The sequence below is a fragment of the Narcine bancroftii genome, chromosome 7 (genome assembly GCF_036971445.1).
Source record: "Narcine bancroftii isolate sNarBan1 chromosome 7, sNarBan1.hap1, whole genome shotgun sequence".
Taxonomy (NCBI): domain Eukaryota; kingdom Metazoa; phylum Chordata; class Chondrichthyes; order Torpediniformes; family Narcinidae; genus Narcine; species Narcine bancroftii.
In genome coordinates this window covers 86,350,680-86,368,490 of record NC_091475.1, presented here as the reverse complement: position 1 = coordinate 86,368,490, position 17,811 = coordinate 86,350,680, and the positions used below count along the sequence as shown (strand labels likewise).

The 17,811-nt window shown below is 39.2% G+C and overlaps 1 protein-coding gene across 2 annotated transcripts in view; it reads right to left on the bottom strand.

Moving 5' to 3' along the window:
• Positions 1-17,811, bottom strand: part of dachc (dachshund c) — a 575,251-nt gene that overhangs the window by 122,670 nt on the left and 434,770 nt on the right. For both annotated transcript variants that reach the window (XM_069890584.1, XM_069890586.1), the window contains 2 exons: positions 11,777-11,912; positions 9,781-9,915 (listed from right to left, as the gene is read on the bottom strand). In XM_069890584.1, the coding sequence (XP_069746685.1) occupies positions 9,781-9,915; positions 11,777-11,912 (271 nt within the window). The remainder of the gene's footprint in view (positions 1-9,780; positions 9,916-11,776; positions 11,913-17,811) is intronic.

Sequence of the window (17,811 nt, the reverse complement as noted above, 5' to 3'; positions counted from 1 at the left end):
GGAGATTTTAAGAGCTTGCTGCTGTGGCGTTTAGCAGCTGTCTTGGTTTGGGTATGGGGTTGCATGTTTCATTGTTGAAACTGTTCTAGGAGTCTATACTCACCTTGACTATGCAGGGTTTATCTCTATTCTAGTATATGTTTTATGTTCCTGTCCCAAGGTCAACTCGTGGAGTTTTGAAATAATTTATGCTTACCAACCTATATTTTCAAACAGAATTAATAGATAGCCTTTTAAAGTTTTTTTTAGCTGGAATATCAAATGTTTAAATCACCCTTTTAAAAGAAGGAAAGTGTTCCCATGCATCAAACATCTTAAAACAGAATTTAAAAAAAAAGAAACACACATTCGTAATTCTGATAAAATAATAGATTTTGCTAATGTCTACACCCCTATTACGGATGATGTTTTTTTGAGCATTTTTTTCTTCCTTACCAGTTCTGAGCTCATAATCTCTAGTGCTTGGTGGGTATTTCAATTGCTGGTTGGATCCTCTACAAAATTGTTCTTCTCCTAACCCTAGTATAATGAGTAAATTTGCCTTACTTATACAATCTTTCCTGTCAAATTATGATATCCCTGATATGCATTTTTTCATCAAAATAGGAGAGAGTATTCTTTCTTTTCACATGTTCACCATATCTTTTCTAGGTTTGATTATTTTCTTATCAACAATCAAATGATCCCATAGGCCCGCTCTTGTGATTATCAAACTATAGTGATATCAGATCATGTCCCTGTTGTACTATTAGTTTTCCTGACCTTCCTCAAATAAAAAGACACTGGCAGTTTAATTCAAATCCTCCATTGAAAGGATTCAAAGCAAAATGGCAAATCACAAAAATTCAATTGGATGATTGCAACATTACTTCAAATCATTCTATGATTAATGATAAATTAAGGAATTTCTCTGAATTTCCGAATTATAACAGTTTGATAGAGAATTTCTTAAATCATTTAAACATCCCTATCCTTTCCCCTGATAGCAAACCAAGATTAGGTGAACCTATAATTGCAAGAGGAAATAGTTACAGCTATCTCTTCATTGCAATCTGGAAAATTCCAAGGTCCTGATGAGTTTCCTGTGGAATTTTTTAAAAATAATTTTCTTCTTTGCTTTCATCTCATCTACATTCTGCACCATCTAATTCATTTAAGCAAGGTAAATTTCCTGCATTATTCAAAGAGTATCATTCTCATTGCAAAGAAAGGTAAATATCCAATACAGTGCTACTCCTATAGGGCAATCTCTTTATTAACACTTGATGTCAAAATTTTGGCTAATGTTTGGCCATAGATTAGAGAACATTTTACCATCAATTATACCTGAAGAGCAAACCTGCTTTATTAAAAACCGCTAGATTTACTTTAATGTGCGTCATCTATTTGATATGTTATACTCACCCTTGGATGCCATTCTTGAAGGTTTTCTTTCTCTAGATGCAGAGAAAGTGTTTGACCATGTGGAGTGGACGTATTTATTTGAGATTTTAGAAAAATTCAATTTTGGACCAAGTTTTATATTACATGGATAAAATTACTGTAATTGTGGCCTTTTGTTTCTAACTTCACCAACTTTCAACTGTTCCATTTCAATCTCCAATGGGGAACCCATCAAGGGTGCCCGTTAGCCCTTTACATTTTAATCTGACCATAGAGCCATTAACAATAGTGTTCTAAGTTGTGAGGCTATGTCAGGGATTTGGAGGAAGAGAGTTGAACAAGTTTCTTTTTATGCAAATGATCTGTTGCTTTTCATATCAAGCCCTGAAACCTCTCTCCCCTCACACTGTCATTACTCACCCAGTTCTCAGGACACAAACTAAATTTACATAAAAGTGAACTTTTCCCTGTGAATATATTTACATAAGTGTATACTAATTTTCCTTTTAAGATTGTGCAAAATCAATTTACCTATCTTGGTATTACAGTCACAAGAAAATATGTGTCTTTTTAAATAAAACTTTCTCACTGTTAAAACATGTGAAAAAGAGCCCTTGATTCATCCCTGGTGGGCCGAATTAATTCTATAAAAATGAATATTTTGCTGAATTTTGTTTTCCATTCCATATCAACTTTCATTCCTAAATCTTTTTTTTTTAAATCAACTCATTAGATTCTGTTATTTTATATTTTTAAGAATAAGCACCCTTGACTAAATAAATTCATCTTCAAAAGTCTAAAGGAATGGAGGCATGGCATTGCCTAATTTCCAGTTTTATTACTGGGTGGCCAATATACACAACCTTACGTTTTGGTTATATTTTCATACTGGAGTTGACTGTCCATTATGGGTAGCAATGGAGTTGAATTCTGCTAAAAAAAAATCTGTTCCAGCACATATTAGATACTTTCTTCCTCTTTCCTTAAATAAAATCAATTGGTAATCCGATATCAGGCATCCTGTGAGAGTTTTGTGATCAATTCAGAAAACTTTTGGGTTTTCATGGTTCTCAACCTTTTTCTTCCCACTCACAATCCACTTTAAGTAATCCCGATGCCATCAGTGCTCTGTGATCAGTAAGGGATTGCTTAAGGTGGTATGTGAGTGGGAAGGGAAGGTTGAGAATCACTGCCCTCAACCTAATTGTTGCTAATATTTTGCTTGAGAAAAATAGTCATTGGCCCATTTCCTTTGGAGTTATGAAACCATGCACATAACGAGTCAATTAGGTACGATTAAAACAGTGGTTTTCAAACATATCTTTCTACCCACATACCACCTTAAGCAATCCCTTACTAATCACAGAGCACCGATGGCATAGGCATTACTTAAAGTGGAATGTGAGTGGAAAGAAAAAGATTGAGAACCACTGCTTTACTCTTTCAACCTTTATTCTATCCCATCATCTCTTCCAACCTGCTTTACATGATTCTGCATTTCAAGTATGGTATAGAATGGGTATTGAGTGTTTTAAAGATCTTTTATCATTAACAGTTTTGCATCATTTGAACAACTTTCCGAAACATTTAACCTGCCAAATAGTCTTTTTTTTTTCCCCGATATCTGCAAATCGGACATTTTCTCCACTCTCAGTTACCAAACTTCCCTGCGATATCTGGTACAAATACAATTGATGTATTTCTTAGTTTATAACCCTCACACGAAGGTTTAATATCTGTTATCTATGATAAGATGGTAGATTTAAGACCTACCCCTCTTGATAAAATTAAAACTGCGCCTGGGAATAGGATTTAAACCAGTGGTTTTCAAACTGCCCCCTAAGCTCACATTCCACCTTAAACAATCCCTATGTCATTAGTAAGGGATTGCTTAAAGTAGTATGTGAGTGGAAAGAGAAGGTTGAGAACCCACTGCTCGAGACCCAATTGTTACTGAAATATTTTGCTTGAGAAAAAGTGCCATTGGCCCATTTCCCTTGGAGTAATGAAACTGTGCACATAACGAGTCAATTAGGTACGATTAAAGCAGTGGATGAGAATTGAGATTCAATATTTAAGTTGGTTAATTCTTTTTCTCTCTGTACCCATCACTGTCTGTTACATTTGAAGTTGTGCATAGGGCTCATATGTCCAAAGTCAAATTATCTCGTATTTATTCAAATATGGATTGTTGTTGTGACAAATGTGAGAGAGATGAGGCATCCCTTATTCATATGATCTGGAAGTGTCCCAGCCTTGAAAAGTACTGGAGAGTGATGTTCCAAGCCCTGTCTATAAACCTCAATTTAACTTTGGTTTCCCTATTTTGGTATCACTGGAGAAGGCAATGTTCATTTAACCTCAATCAAATGTTGCCCTCTGTCCTTTTCCCATCTTTTAGCTAGACATGCGATATTAAAAAGATGGAGGGATGCTGCCCCACCTACCTATACTCAGTGGATTAGAGATATTGTGCCTTTTTAAATCTAGAAAAGTTTTGCTATTCCATTAGTAATATAAACAAAAAGCTTCAAATGGTGTAAGGGGCCTTTCCATAATTATTTTCAGAACCTTACTTAAACTAAGGACTATTTTTTCATTCATTTTTTTTCTCTTTTCCTTTTGTTCTTTTCTCTTCTTCTAATATAAAATGCAACTTCCAGCAACTTAATCTGTTACCACAGGAATGAATTATATTTTTTAATATAAAACTTTGGTGTATGGATGGGACCAAAGAGTTAAGGGCTTTTGGGGATAAACTTATATGTTGTGCTTGTATAACATGCATGTGCTTTGACAATTTTTGATATTTATGTTGTGTACTTTACAAATTTTCTGTATATGCTTTGTTTATTCTTATAAAATTCAATGATAATATTATTTTAAAAATAACTGGTGATTACTGGATTATCTGTCCTCAAACAGATAAGTGGGTTAGGATGAACTTACACAAAAATACTGGAGAAACTCAGGAAGTCCCACAAACTTCTTAATGCAGCAAAGATAAAGAGATCTAGCCAATAATTCAGGCCTGAGCCTTTCATCAAGGTATGAGCAAAATGGAGCAGGCGCCTGAATAAAATGGTTGGGGAGGGGCAGGGTGGATATAAGTAGGAGGGTATAACAGAAAAAAGCTAAACAGTGATGGGGTGGAGATCTGGAGGAAAGGAGAGAGATGAACGGGGAGAATAGGAAGAAAGGGGAGTACACTAACTGAAAACAAAAGTCGATGTTAGTGTAATCCAGTTGGAGAGTGGAGGTTTGTTCCTCCAATTTATGGGTTGCCTTGGTCTGGCATTGCACGAGGCCATGGACAGACATGTCAACACAGGAATGGATGTGGAAATGAAATGGTTGGCCACTTGAAGATTCCCACCATTGCTGTGGACAAACTGAAGGTGGGCAGTGAAATTCTCTCTCAGTCTGTGTCCAGCCTTTCCGATGTAGAGAAGGCCACAACAGGAGCATCATACGCAGTAGATGACAGCTACAAATTCACATCACAAGTAACTTCACATGGAAGCACCATTTGGGGCACCGAACGATGGTGAAGGATATGGTGTGGGTGTGTGTAGCACTTGCTGTAGTCACAGGGTTGGGTACTAAGATTAGTGGGAAGAGATGAGGGACTCCCGGAAGGAGCAGTCACTGTGGAAAATGAAGGGGGGTGAAGAGGATAAAGGTGAGAGCTGAGTTGATGGTGGTAGAGGAGAAACCATATTTTTTTGAAGGAGGAGGACATCAGGTAATCTGGAATGGAAGATCTCATGCTGTGATGAATTTCCTCATCCTAATCCACTAACTGAGAATTATTTAAGGTTGACTCTTTAAAGTTTCTTTTTCACATTTAGGAATCTGCATTGAGGTGGATAACAATCTTCTCTTCACAAGAAATAAAGTGCAATTTTTATGATATGGATGAAGAATTATTTGAAAATTTTTAATGATTCAATGTGCACCAATTATACCAAGACAGTTGATGCTGTGCCTGAGCTCTCTATAGTTTAAGGCTCTACTGGCATCCAATCTCTTGATGATTGCACAAATCAGAAATGGTCCTAAAGCAGTAAAAAATCTATTTTTGGACCACTGCTTCCAGCCAGCAGGAATGCAAGCCAGGATCTTCCAGAAATACTCCTCAAATGAACAGCCAAAGAGATCAGAGGAAGATCAATGGGATTCTTTTCATTGTCTTTGACAAAGACCAATTTGGCAAATAGCTAACCTAGTAAAGTTACACCAGCAAAAAAAAGTGGGTTTATTTTTAACTAGCAAATAAACACCCAATCTATTATAAATGCTTAGTGCATGGTAGAGCACACCTAGAGTCTATTATAGTCCATTCTGATCGATGCCCAACTAATACCTATCATGCAATTTCTTTATGTTCCAACATCATATAATAATTATCAGTATAACTAAGAATTATCAGGCAAAATGTAAATAATTAAATGAGTTGAAATATATGTCAAGAATTGTTGCTTCATTATTGCATGAAGTTTTCAACTATTTAAAAAAAAAGCCATTCATTATGTCCTTTCTCATGTCATAACAATATCATATGCACATAAATTGGATTTGGATATTCACAGCTTTTCTGCAGATCAATACTATGCAATGTTGGTGAACACACAAGTAGTCACCAGGCAGCTTGAGTCACTTGTCCATTTAGCCCATCATTCCTCTTTTCTCCCATGCAGTGCAAATATTTCTATTCCATCATAAACTCCAACATTACATTAAGAATTTTTAATATATTCTACCTAAATATCATCTTTCTCAAAGCAGATCAATCACCATCTTTAAAACACCCTGTAATTATGCTTTCTATTTTAAATGTTTCAACTGACGACAGAACCTTTTTTCGATTAATCATTCATGTATGATTATAGATTCACTGAGATCGCCCCTTCAAGAGCACTTAATAAATAAACAACTTGCAAACCTTTGTAGTTTTGAAGCACCAAACAGTGAGAGCATGAATGAATCTTAGCATAATATTTGCCCAGTTTTAATTCTCACATAATATTAATAAGCACCTCGCATTTTTTTGAACTATGACACCAATCAGAATATTAAATCAAATTATTTTGGTTGCAAAATTTAATTGAAGTAAATCATCCCAAAATATTATATACACAGCTATTTATTTTAAATTATACCTTCATATACATATCTGATTATGGGGGTGGGGAAGGGGAAGGGAGCGTGTGTGTGCATGCGCGCGCGCACATTCACTGCGGGCGGGAGAAATGCTGTCTTGTCTGGTTGCAAAGGTACAGTCAAATGATAATAAACTTGAACTAGATGAATTACAATTGATTGCAAAATGCAGGTTGTCCTTCTTCGTTGCTTTGAGGTAAAGTGAAGGGAGGCATAGAGGTCACTGAAGGGTGGGTCAAAGAGGGAAAGCAACAGTGAAAACATACCCAAGTACTGGAGGAACTGAGCTGGCCTTTCAGCATCCATATAAAGCAAAGACATATTGCTGATGTTTCAGGCCTGAGCCCTCCTTAAAGGAATAAGCAGAGTGAGCCAGAAGCAGGAAATCTCAGAATTCAGACAATGCTGGCTGGGGGAGGAACCCAGACCAACAAAAGGTGTTAATTGGATATAAGGGGAGAGGAGGCAATTTATCATGTCTGACAAAGAGAGACAGGGAAGGGAGGGACAGAGCTGGGGGAAGGTGATGGGGGAGAAGTTGGGGGAGGGGGGAAGGGAGGGAGTTCAACAAAAGCTGGAAAAGTTGATATTAATGCCATCAGGTTGGAGGGCCCCAGTTGGAAGATGAGATGTTGTTCCTCCAATTTGTGGGTGCTCTCAATCTGGTGGTGTGTGAGACCATGGATAAATTGGTCAGCAAGGGAATAGGGTAGGGAATTGAAATGGGTGGCCACTGGGAGATCAATCCATGGTATTGCAGCGGACGGAGCTGAGGTACTCGACAAAGTGATCTCCCAGAGTGTGTCCAGTCTTTCCAATGTAGAGGAGACCACAACAAGAGCATCAAAGGCAGTTGATGACCCCTGCAGATTCACAAGTGAAATTTTGCTTCACTTGGAAGGACTGTTTGGGGCACCTAACTGTGGTGAGGGAGAAAGCATGGGTGTAAATAGCACATCTCCTGCGGTCACAGGGTCAGGTACCAATGGAAGGATTGGTGGGAGCAAGGAGTGGACAAGGGATCATGGAAGGAGTGGTCTCTGTGGAAGGCAGAGATGGGAGGAGAAGCAAATATGAGTTTAGTGGTGGGATTACATAATAGGTGGCAGAAATGGTGAAGGAGGATGTGTTGGATGTGGACACTGGTGCAATGGAGGTGAGGACAAGAGGAATCCTGCCGTTGCGCGTGCGAGCAGAATGGATTAGGGCAGATGTGCAGGTAATGGAGGACATGCAGGAGAGGGCAGGGATGATGGTGGTAGAGGGAAATCCATGATGTTTGAAGGAGGACATCTCTGATGATCTGGCATGGAAGTCCTTATCCTGGGTGCTGATGTGAAGGAGATAGAGGAATTGAGAGAATAGAGTGGAATCCTTATGGAGGATTATGAAGAAGTGTAGTCAAGGTAACTGTGGGAGTTGTGTTTATAGAAGATGTCTATCAGGTGTTTGACAAGATGGAGGCAGAGAGAGATCATGAATGGGGAGAAGTTTGCTAGAGATGGACCAAGTAAATTTGAGGTCAGGGTGGAATTTGGCAACAAGCTCATCATGGGTGCATGAAGCAACACCAAAGTAGCCATCGATGTAGCAGAGGAAGAACTGTGTAGACTTGTAGCAGGACTGCTCTATGTAGCCAACAAAAAGGCAGGCATAGCTGGGGCCCATGCGAGTGCCCATAGTTTCCCCTTTGAACTGGAGAAAGTGGGATGAGTCAAAGGAGAAATTATTGAGGGCGAGGACAAGTTTTGCCAGCCGGAGGAAGGTGATGGTGGAGGGGAACTCATTGGGTTTATTATCCAGAAAGAAATGAAGGGCTTTGAGAACTTTAGTAAGGGGGATGGAGCTGCATAGGGATTAAATGTTCAAGGTAAACAGAGGGCGATTGAGTTTAAGGAACTAGAAGTTAAAGTGATAGAAGATGTGTGAAGTTGTCCGCACATAGGTGGGGAGGGACTGGACCAGGGGAATAATAGAGTCAACAGCTCTCATTCAATAAAATCCAGCATATTTGAGGGGAATGAAATTAGGAATGCATGAAGAAAGTATTACTGTAGCCCCCAACAATTAGATAGACAAGTTCTTGAACATCTAATTCTGTTCTTCTACCAATGCAGAGAGCATAATGCAGCCCACCTGCAAAAATGTTTGCAGCTTATTGACTGCCATTTAGTGAGCTTAGGGGAGCATAGGAGCAGAAATAGGCTATTCAGTCCATCAAGTCTGCCCCACCAGTGAATCATGAGCTGATCCATTTTTCCACTCAGCCTCACTCCCTGGCTTTCTCCCAATAGCCTTTGACGAATTGAGACCAACTTATAATCAAGCAATTTCCTTAATGTGTGGAAAGATAAAGATGAGTGACACGAGAATAACCATAATGGTGTTCATTTCAGAATGATCTAACCAAGCTTGTTACATAAGGTCACATGTGAAGAATAACCAGTTAGAGAAATGGCAGCTACAGAGGTTAATGTCATTATTCTCTGTCTAGGTCTTAGTGCTTTAAGATGGGAAAATTGGAGGAGAAAATTATTTTCTGTGCAAAGCAGGTGCAGGTTGAACTCTGCTTTTGAAAATCTGTTCTATGGATACAATAACATCAATTTCCAGAAGTGGAACCCTTTGTACATACATCATTGCATGAAGATGGAAGCATCCTGAAGAGAGGATGCATTTCCCTTGTATTATCAAACAAAGAAAGCTTTATTTTGTCTCCTGTATCACACTGATGCCACCTTAACCTCAGTAAAATCATTCTGAAGGCATGAGATACATAAAAAATAATTAAGATATGATTCGAATTGCAGAGCAGACCCCATGGCCCAAATGGTCAAATTCTGCTCCCATCTCTTATGGTCTAAGACCATTATTAAATGAGTAAAAGATAAACTACAAGTTGAGAATGACCATAATTTACAGGTTGGTTTTTGCATTCCATATCCTTACCATCACTGAATTGTTTTCTTTTAGATGACTGCTTGATTTACAGATTACTTGCTCATAAATTCAATGACTGGGAGTTAAGAGTATAGAAACCTTTCAAGGTAATGGCACAGGTGAAGTACGGTCAGAGCCCTGAGTCAGGAAGAGCAGCACAGTGAAAACTATTACTAGGATTAAGAACAAATCCCAGATAAACAGAAATTCTTGCCTGCTCTCCAGCAATGGAATGTACTTCGGAATAATTGACTTAATAACTGCAGAACATATATTTGAAACACTGGATTTTACCTTTCTCAGCGTGTATTCTTTTTAATTCATGTCCTCCATCCTGACAGGCAAGATCTCCTTCCTTGGAGCCAGGTGGGATAGTGGGGGACAAACCCAGCAAGGTCTGGTTTATTGATAGTCCATTCTGATGGACAGCTGTCAGAAAAGGAAATAATTTTCAGTAATCAAGCAGCAACAAACAAGTCAGATTTATGAGCACACTACCATCTCTGAACCACATGTGCTTTGACAAAAATTTCCAATATTAATTAAATTTAACTTGCAAGCATTTTTAGTTTTACTCAACTGATAGCGGTAGGTGGCATTATTGGGAGAAACGTAACGGGAAAAAGATAAGTTGGTATCACCAGAAGAAACAGGTATTCATTCAGCAGTTCATGAACTTTTGTTGCTCACGGACAGAAATTCCAGACAAAAAAAAATGGTGGCACTGCCGGAGCTGCTGTACAGCAGCGCCACTGCTGGTGCAGACCTACAAAGAGCTGGGAGTGAAGTCTCAGTGCTCCCCATGGGGTCCAACAGCTCAGCTCAACTTCCATCAGCTCTCCACAGGCTTTAAACGGCGTGTGAAGGGAGCTGGCATTGGTCTACTTTAAAATCTGTTGAGCACGGGGGGGTCTGGGCCTAGATGGTGGCGCCTATGTCTGTCAGTGACTATGAGGGGTTGCAGACTCCAGTGAAGTGGAGGACACAACAGGTCACAGGAAAATGGGGGCACCATCTACCCCCATCTTTTGAGAAGGAGAAGTAGATAAGAAGACCCATAGGATAGTAACCTTGGCAGCGAACCAATGAGGGGCTCTGAGGTTGAAGAACACCAGGAAGCGAGCTGCTGGTGACTGCAGTCAAAGGATTCATAGTAGACTGCTTGACATCGGCTCGAGGGGTACTAGGTATCAGAACCCGGGTGCGAGAGAGCGCTGGAGGCTTCCTGATAGTGTCAGAGGTTTGCATCTGGAGCTCAGGTGCTGATGGTTCTGACTGAAGGCTGTGTGAGCACTGGAGGTGTATCCACAGGCACTCAGTGACTCTGAGGGGACTCTCCTTTATCTGGATGTAAAGGGCATTCTGCAATTTTTTGCTGATAGTGAATCTTCGTCTACCTTACGGTAGTCTAAAAGAAATTTCGTGTAATATCACATTTTCTGTTTTATTACATGACAATAAAATAATCTTGAATCTTAAAGACTTGGATGAAGTTTTATTGGGTGATGCCACAACAATTCTGAATAGGCCAGGTCTATCTTGCCAAGTCCTTCATTGCCAATCTTATAGCTTATCCATTGATCCAGAACAATCCAGATTCCAGCCATATGACCTGATCAGTGGCAGGGTCTCTTGCGTAATAGCAAGGGAACCCCTGTCTCAAAACAGCACTGAGAGATTTAAAAGCCAGAGAAGCCTCTTTTGACAGAGATTTATTATAGAATTTTTAAATCTCTGATATTCTGTATTATATGTGTTATATTAAAATTGGTTAACTAGAAATGTGTGAAATCACTTAAACAATTAAAAATATTACATGCAAGCAATGTGCCATCCTCACCCGTTGTCTGAGAATCCCAACTAAATTCAATAGGGTCCCAAATCCTGCACCCATCCTAACCCAGTGTAGGATCCCAGAGACCATTTCCTCCTGTAGCTCTGGAATATCTCTGCAAGATTGGCTTGTACCACAAGCCTGCATGTGTTTAGCTATGGAGTGAATGAAAAGATTCTGCATTCCGTCTGGAATTCATGAGCATACAGTCATTTAAGTAGCTAAATTCCAACTTTTCCTTAAGGAACCAGTGGATTTATCCAGTCCGATAATCCAGGAAGGTTAGAAGGTTGGAAATCAGTGAGAAAATATGCAGATTCAATTGCATTGCTTATTTGGGATTACACGATTCATCTTCTGTCATCTCTGTCCTGTAAACATGGTCAAAGTACATTTAAAATATACATTAGCCATGCATTTGGATAAATTCAGAAAGTCTCAGAGGAATGAACTTACGGATTCGGTCAGAAGAGCTCTCTGTCCGAGCTGGTGAACTGGATACACTGCTGCTCCGGTGGGAGGAAGGATGACTCCCTGGCTGACGGCCATCTTCCAAAGAAGGTGCAGGTGAAGGACTGTCGGGAACACGTTCCTACAAACAATAAACGCAGAATGTTAATTATACAGCTCCTTGAGAAACTGAGCAGTTTAGCAAACTGCTTGACCTGAAACGAGTTTAATCCATCTCTACAGATGCAGGGTGGGTGTATGTTCTATGCCAAGTCAATGTCACCCTTGGGAAGAATTTGAATTTGGGATGTTCTATCTCCAAGGTGAAATGGCTGGAAGTGGCTACAGTAAAGGGATGAGGTAAAAGTCTCCCACAACTGCTTCACTCCCCATGGTGATGGAGGTGTGAGAATGCCAAGACTTAAATCCAGCGACAATTAATGTATGGTGATAATATTAGACATAATGCATGTTGAAGAGAAACTTACAAGCAACTGTTCTGATGTGCATTTACATCTCAAAGTGTTACAGATCATGGGTTTTGGAAGTACAATTGAAGAAGCTTTGCATCTTTGTGGACGATGCAAACTTCAGTTTCTTTACACTGTTGTGAAAATAATTAATGTCTCGAATGGTTGACAACTTGGTGTTATTTAAGAAGGCTCCTTTGCTTTGGATGTGGTTGAGCTTATTATGTGTGATTGGGACTATACCTTTCCACAAAATTTGAATGTGCCATTTAATATATTTCTGATTTATCCATTATGGTTTACCAAAAGACTTTGAAAAGGGATGTAGGCAGTGATGAAGTAGTGGCTTGCTATGTGATGACCATACTGTACTCTATTCACATTGGCACAGAAAGACAGGGATGTGCATTTCATTTGAACTAGGACAAGAGCCACCAAAAGCAAAAAAGTTATCTTGTTTCAATGTGGTTGCAAAGTCAACAAAGTTGGAAGCAAATCTAAAACTTAAGTCTTGAGCTTGACTTAAGTAATCACTTAATCAGGGAATAAAAACATGGAGAAGCCTTGAGGGTGACTGGCAATCTTCCTCCATTTTACATGTTGGCTCATTAACCCCTTTCCACAAACCATTGAAATCACTGCTGCAAGGTTCAAATTGTGGAAATCAAAAGATGGTACATATATATATATAAAATCAACTTTTCAAGGCATGAGGTTATTAATAGGCATGCTATAAAAATACCTGTATGTAAGCCTCTTCATGCTTGAAGAAGATACATACTCCACGCCAATAATGGAGCACAAGAAATAGGATCAGGAGTAAATCATCTGCCCATCGAGTCTGCTCCACCTACCTGCCTTTACCCCATAACCCTTAATTCTCCTACTTTGCAAAAATCTATCTAATTCTGTCTTAAATATATTTAATTAGGCATCATTTACTATTTCATTGTGCATATAACTCCACAGATTCTCCACTCTCGTCTCTGGGAAAAGCAATCCTAAATCTTGATGCTATTCAAGTTCTTGTCATAACTACTATAACATTCCTAACTCTGTCTTTTCCCTTTCCTAACTTAATTTGTTTCTATGAGATGTAACTATGAATAGCTCAAATGAACATTTGTTATTTTTGGTCTTTTAAAACATGTTTACTTACAAATGATGCCCTAAGCAAATACAAATGATTTAATTTTTGTGATCAATCAATTTTCATTTTTTAAAATGACCGTAACCAAATTATCATTCTCCATATATCAAGAAATAGCTCTTAATGCAAGGTGAATGGTGGATGGGGCAAGGTTGCAACTGACAAGTTTCATTAGTTTGATTTGGATACTTGAGCTACAGATGAAATATGACCACAGCAATCTTAGCCCAAAACCTCAGTATATTAATTTATGGCAGAATATCAGCAATGGGAAGGCCAAATTTAATGGCAGCCGCTGGTTGCTTAGAGAAGTTGGTGGTGAGCTGTCTACTTGAAGCAGGGCAATCCTTCTGGCGGTGTTAAAGTGGACCTGCGAATATTTGACAAATGAATACAAATACAGCTGCAAAGTGCCAACTCCCTTGTAGTGAGACTAACTGCATGTGGCAGTTCTTCTTGCTGAAACTGACTTCTCATGCTTTGCAAAGTAACAGCAAAGCACTTGATAGCTGCATTTCTTTTAGATTGTCAAATATTTGCAGGTCCACTTTACTAGTGGAGGTGCTCCCGCAGTGTTTTTGTGTAGGGATTTCCAATATTTGGATACCAAATGATGAAGCAATGTCCAATAATTTTCAAAGCAAAAATTTGCATGCCTTGAATGGGGAACACATAGGTGAAGGTACTTCAGTGTTCCCTCTGTTTGTGACCAGATTAGGTGATGAAGACCATGGATTTGGAATAACCTTGTTATGTGGCTACATCAACATTTGTAACTGGGACACAGTGCAAAGATGTTGAACAGCAGGTGGAGAGAGTCAATGCATTGGAAGGTGGAGAGAGTGCTCTTTAATAGGACTGCTTTTGTCCATCAAAATATTTGAGCTTCTTGACTATAATTGGAAGAAATCTTAGCCAAGCTTGAGGCGGGTACTCTAACATATTTGGGATCTTATAATGGTGGAAAGCCATCAAAAACCAGGATCCTAACCAGATGTAGAAAGTTACCTTGCCTCTGACCTGTCCTGATAGCCATAGCATTTATTGATTTGGGCTGATTAGCTTTCAAGTCAAATTTGATTTCAGGATGTTGATCGGAATTAATCCTATAATGCCGATGAACATGAAGGGGAGGATGGATGGGAGGTGAGTGTCAACTTGCAGAGTTTCTGAAGTTCTTTGATACTGAAAGTCCAAATGTGGACGAGTTTTCTGAAGAATGAGGGAGGTGTTATGTCAAACAACAGGCATCTCGTCACAAGAATTATCTCCTCTTCCATCTGACTGACAATAAAAACCTTTATTCAGAACAGCTTCACCTACAACCAAGCCAGTACCCACTTGACTTTTACCTGACATGCACTTTCAAAGGTAAAAGATCCACCAATTTGTTGCATGTGCTTGTATTGACTACAAGGGAGAGCCTGCTAACTTCCAAATCCACCAGCTTTCCACCAGATGGCTTGGATTTTTTTTTAAATCACCCACATGCTTTGGAACTAATCCTCTTCATATTTCATTCTGCCTGGAGCAGCATAGCACTGTAGAGCGCGTCGAAAGAACCAAAGACTTGTTGATCCAAACCAAGGCTTTTATTAACTAAAAGGCTAGAGCACATCACAAGTTGGTCGACCAGTCTAGAATGACCTGGTCTGGCTAGGAGCAATCCTTTAAGACCTGCCAGTAGGTGTGGCTACGCTCTCAGCCAATCACAGTCATCCTACACTACAATCTGTACATATACACATTGGTGATAGAATCTGTACTATCGCATTCACCACTACCATCCTGCCACACAATGAATTAACACAGTTTACTCAGCAAGTAATAGAGGCCTCGTAAATCATCCGTGACAAACTCTCTAAGGAATCTAGGTCTTGACCACATATAGAACAAGGCCACAATTAGTCACTACAAATTTATTCATTATAAATGCTGCACGTTCATAGTTCTTATTTCACACACTCAGATCTTGTGTTCCTGTGGATTGGATTGAAAAAGTATCATTGCTGATGGTTTTCAAGTGTGGGTTTCACTTAACCAAAGTTTGAATCAGGTATTCCGAAGTAAAGATACACAAATATGCTGCACTTTTCATTCATTTGTGATTTGGATGCAACCAATTCAATTTCCTGATCTCCATTTCTGTGAATGAAAACCCCTCCTGAAAACCAATTGCCATATATATCAGCATTCAAGGCAGTATTTGAACCTTCAGAATGTTACCCCCAAATCAGGGGATGTCTTATATGCCAAGTATAAAATCCAAACCTCAATATCCTGTGGTTTAGAGTGTTTCCCCACCCCCCCCCCCCCACCCAAGGCAATGGAGAATGGCATAAAACACTCACCTAACTTCAATGGTTCTACCACTAAGTATTTTCCTACTGAAACTTACATTTGGGAAGCTAGATTAATAGTAATGTTATATTAAAACAAATGTATATTATAAACCTTTCTAACATACCTTAAAATAACAACCCAGCAAATGAAGCTAACAACATATACCAGTCACCATTTCCAACAGGTGGCAAATAGTAAGCATTCAGCCAGGGTCCCACGGTGCCTTCTGTTTACACTGCCTCATCAGGCCGATCACACTAAATCTGGCAGTGACATTTAGGAACATGGGAACATAGGAAGTAGGAACAGGAGTAGGCCAAAAATGGCGCATCGAGCCTGCTCCGCCATTCAATATGATCATGGCTGATCTAATTTATGAAATGGCTGATCTAATTTATGAAATGGCTGATCTAATTTAAACTTTTACAGACAGGGTTTCTTGGAAAGGCTCAAGTTTTCACTCCTTCATTAATAATAGCACTCTCTCTCAGTGGTAAGTGCCAGACTTGGGTTAGACTTATACAGTGAGTATAGCTCAAAACCTAACGTTTTAATTTTTAATTTCTATCTATGCTTACCTCTAATAATATAGAATGACTAAAATATTTGTAAAGCATGTTCTGTTGGCAAATCCGGAGGGCTGAGAAATTAAGGGCTATTTGCATCTGATAGTGAAGATCACAAATCAGATTTGCATAGGCCAAAGCCTCTGTCCAGCTGTTTCATTCCAATTTACGCAAGGGTTAGGCCGAGCTATATGCTTCTCACTCTCCAGCCATTCTGAAGATCTGGAAATAATGGCTCATAGGTGCATCAGCCTCAGTATTGAATAAAGAGGAACCGAAGAATACTTTTCCACATGGCTGAAGGAGCATCAAGGACATTTACATATGCCAGTAAAGAGATAAACATGAGCTTCAAATCTGTAATTCAACATTGGTCTTGAAGCAGAGTGAGGATAAGGAGAGTTGGAATGTTTTTTCCTGAAATTCTTCTGCAGTGAGTTTGAAAACAATTGCTAGCATACTGGTAAAATTTCAGTTTGGCTCACTGATAGAGCTGCTGCCCCACAGCTTCAATGATTCACATTTAATGCAGACCTCCAGTACTGTCTACACAGAATTACACATTCTCCGGCTGTTGGCAGGGGTTATTCCTGGGTGTTCCAGACCTTCTTTCACATCCCAAAGAATTGCAGGTTGATTGGTTCTGTAACTTGACCCTTGGATGGGAGCATCTGGGGTGAAGAGGAGGGGTGGTGAAGAATTCATGGGTTACGGGGAAAATGAGTATGGAATGGTATTGCTCTGTGAATTAGCACACACGATAGGCTAAATTTGCTTCATTTTTTGTATGGAACATAAGCACAGAGTAAAACGTCAGCCTGATCTCATGAGCTTGATCAATGATTTGTTCAATAGTTTTTACACCAACAATAATTGAGCTTATATAGCATTTATAGCAATGCAGAAACATTCCCAGACATGTTACAAGAACTTTCTCTGACCAAACTGGACAGAATATAGCCTCAGCTAATACTGGAGGAGGTTTAAAAAAAAGTTTGGTCTCTGAGGCAGGTTTTCGATATTTAGATGTGTGAAAAGTTCAGAGTTTGAGGTTTTCTTGGCAGAATGCTTGGGTTATGAAATAATAAAAACTGGGAATGATCAAGAGGCTAGAAATGAAGGAGGGAAATACTGCGAGGATTCTCGGACTTGTGGCAAAATCATGAATAAAGAGTGCTAAGACCAAGGATTATATGTAACACAGAGAAAATTAAAATTGTAGTGCTGTTGAACCACAACCCAATGTGTGGGGCAGTAAGGCATAGGAGTTGATGGGCAAACATAACTTTATGTTTGTTTGATTACAGTGGCAGATCTTTGGATGAATATAAGAAGGGAGAACATCCAGTAACACCCTGGAACAGTTATGGTTAAATGCACAAAAGGCATGGAGGAGGGTTCCAGTAGTCTAAGGTAGGAACAGTTATAATGCATCATTTCCATTACATCTAATGAAATCATATCATCCATTATAGTTAAACTTGAGATTGGCAAAATAGTTGTAGAGGGTTA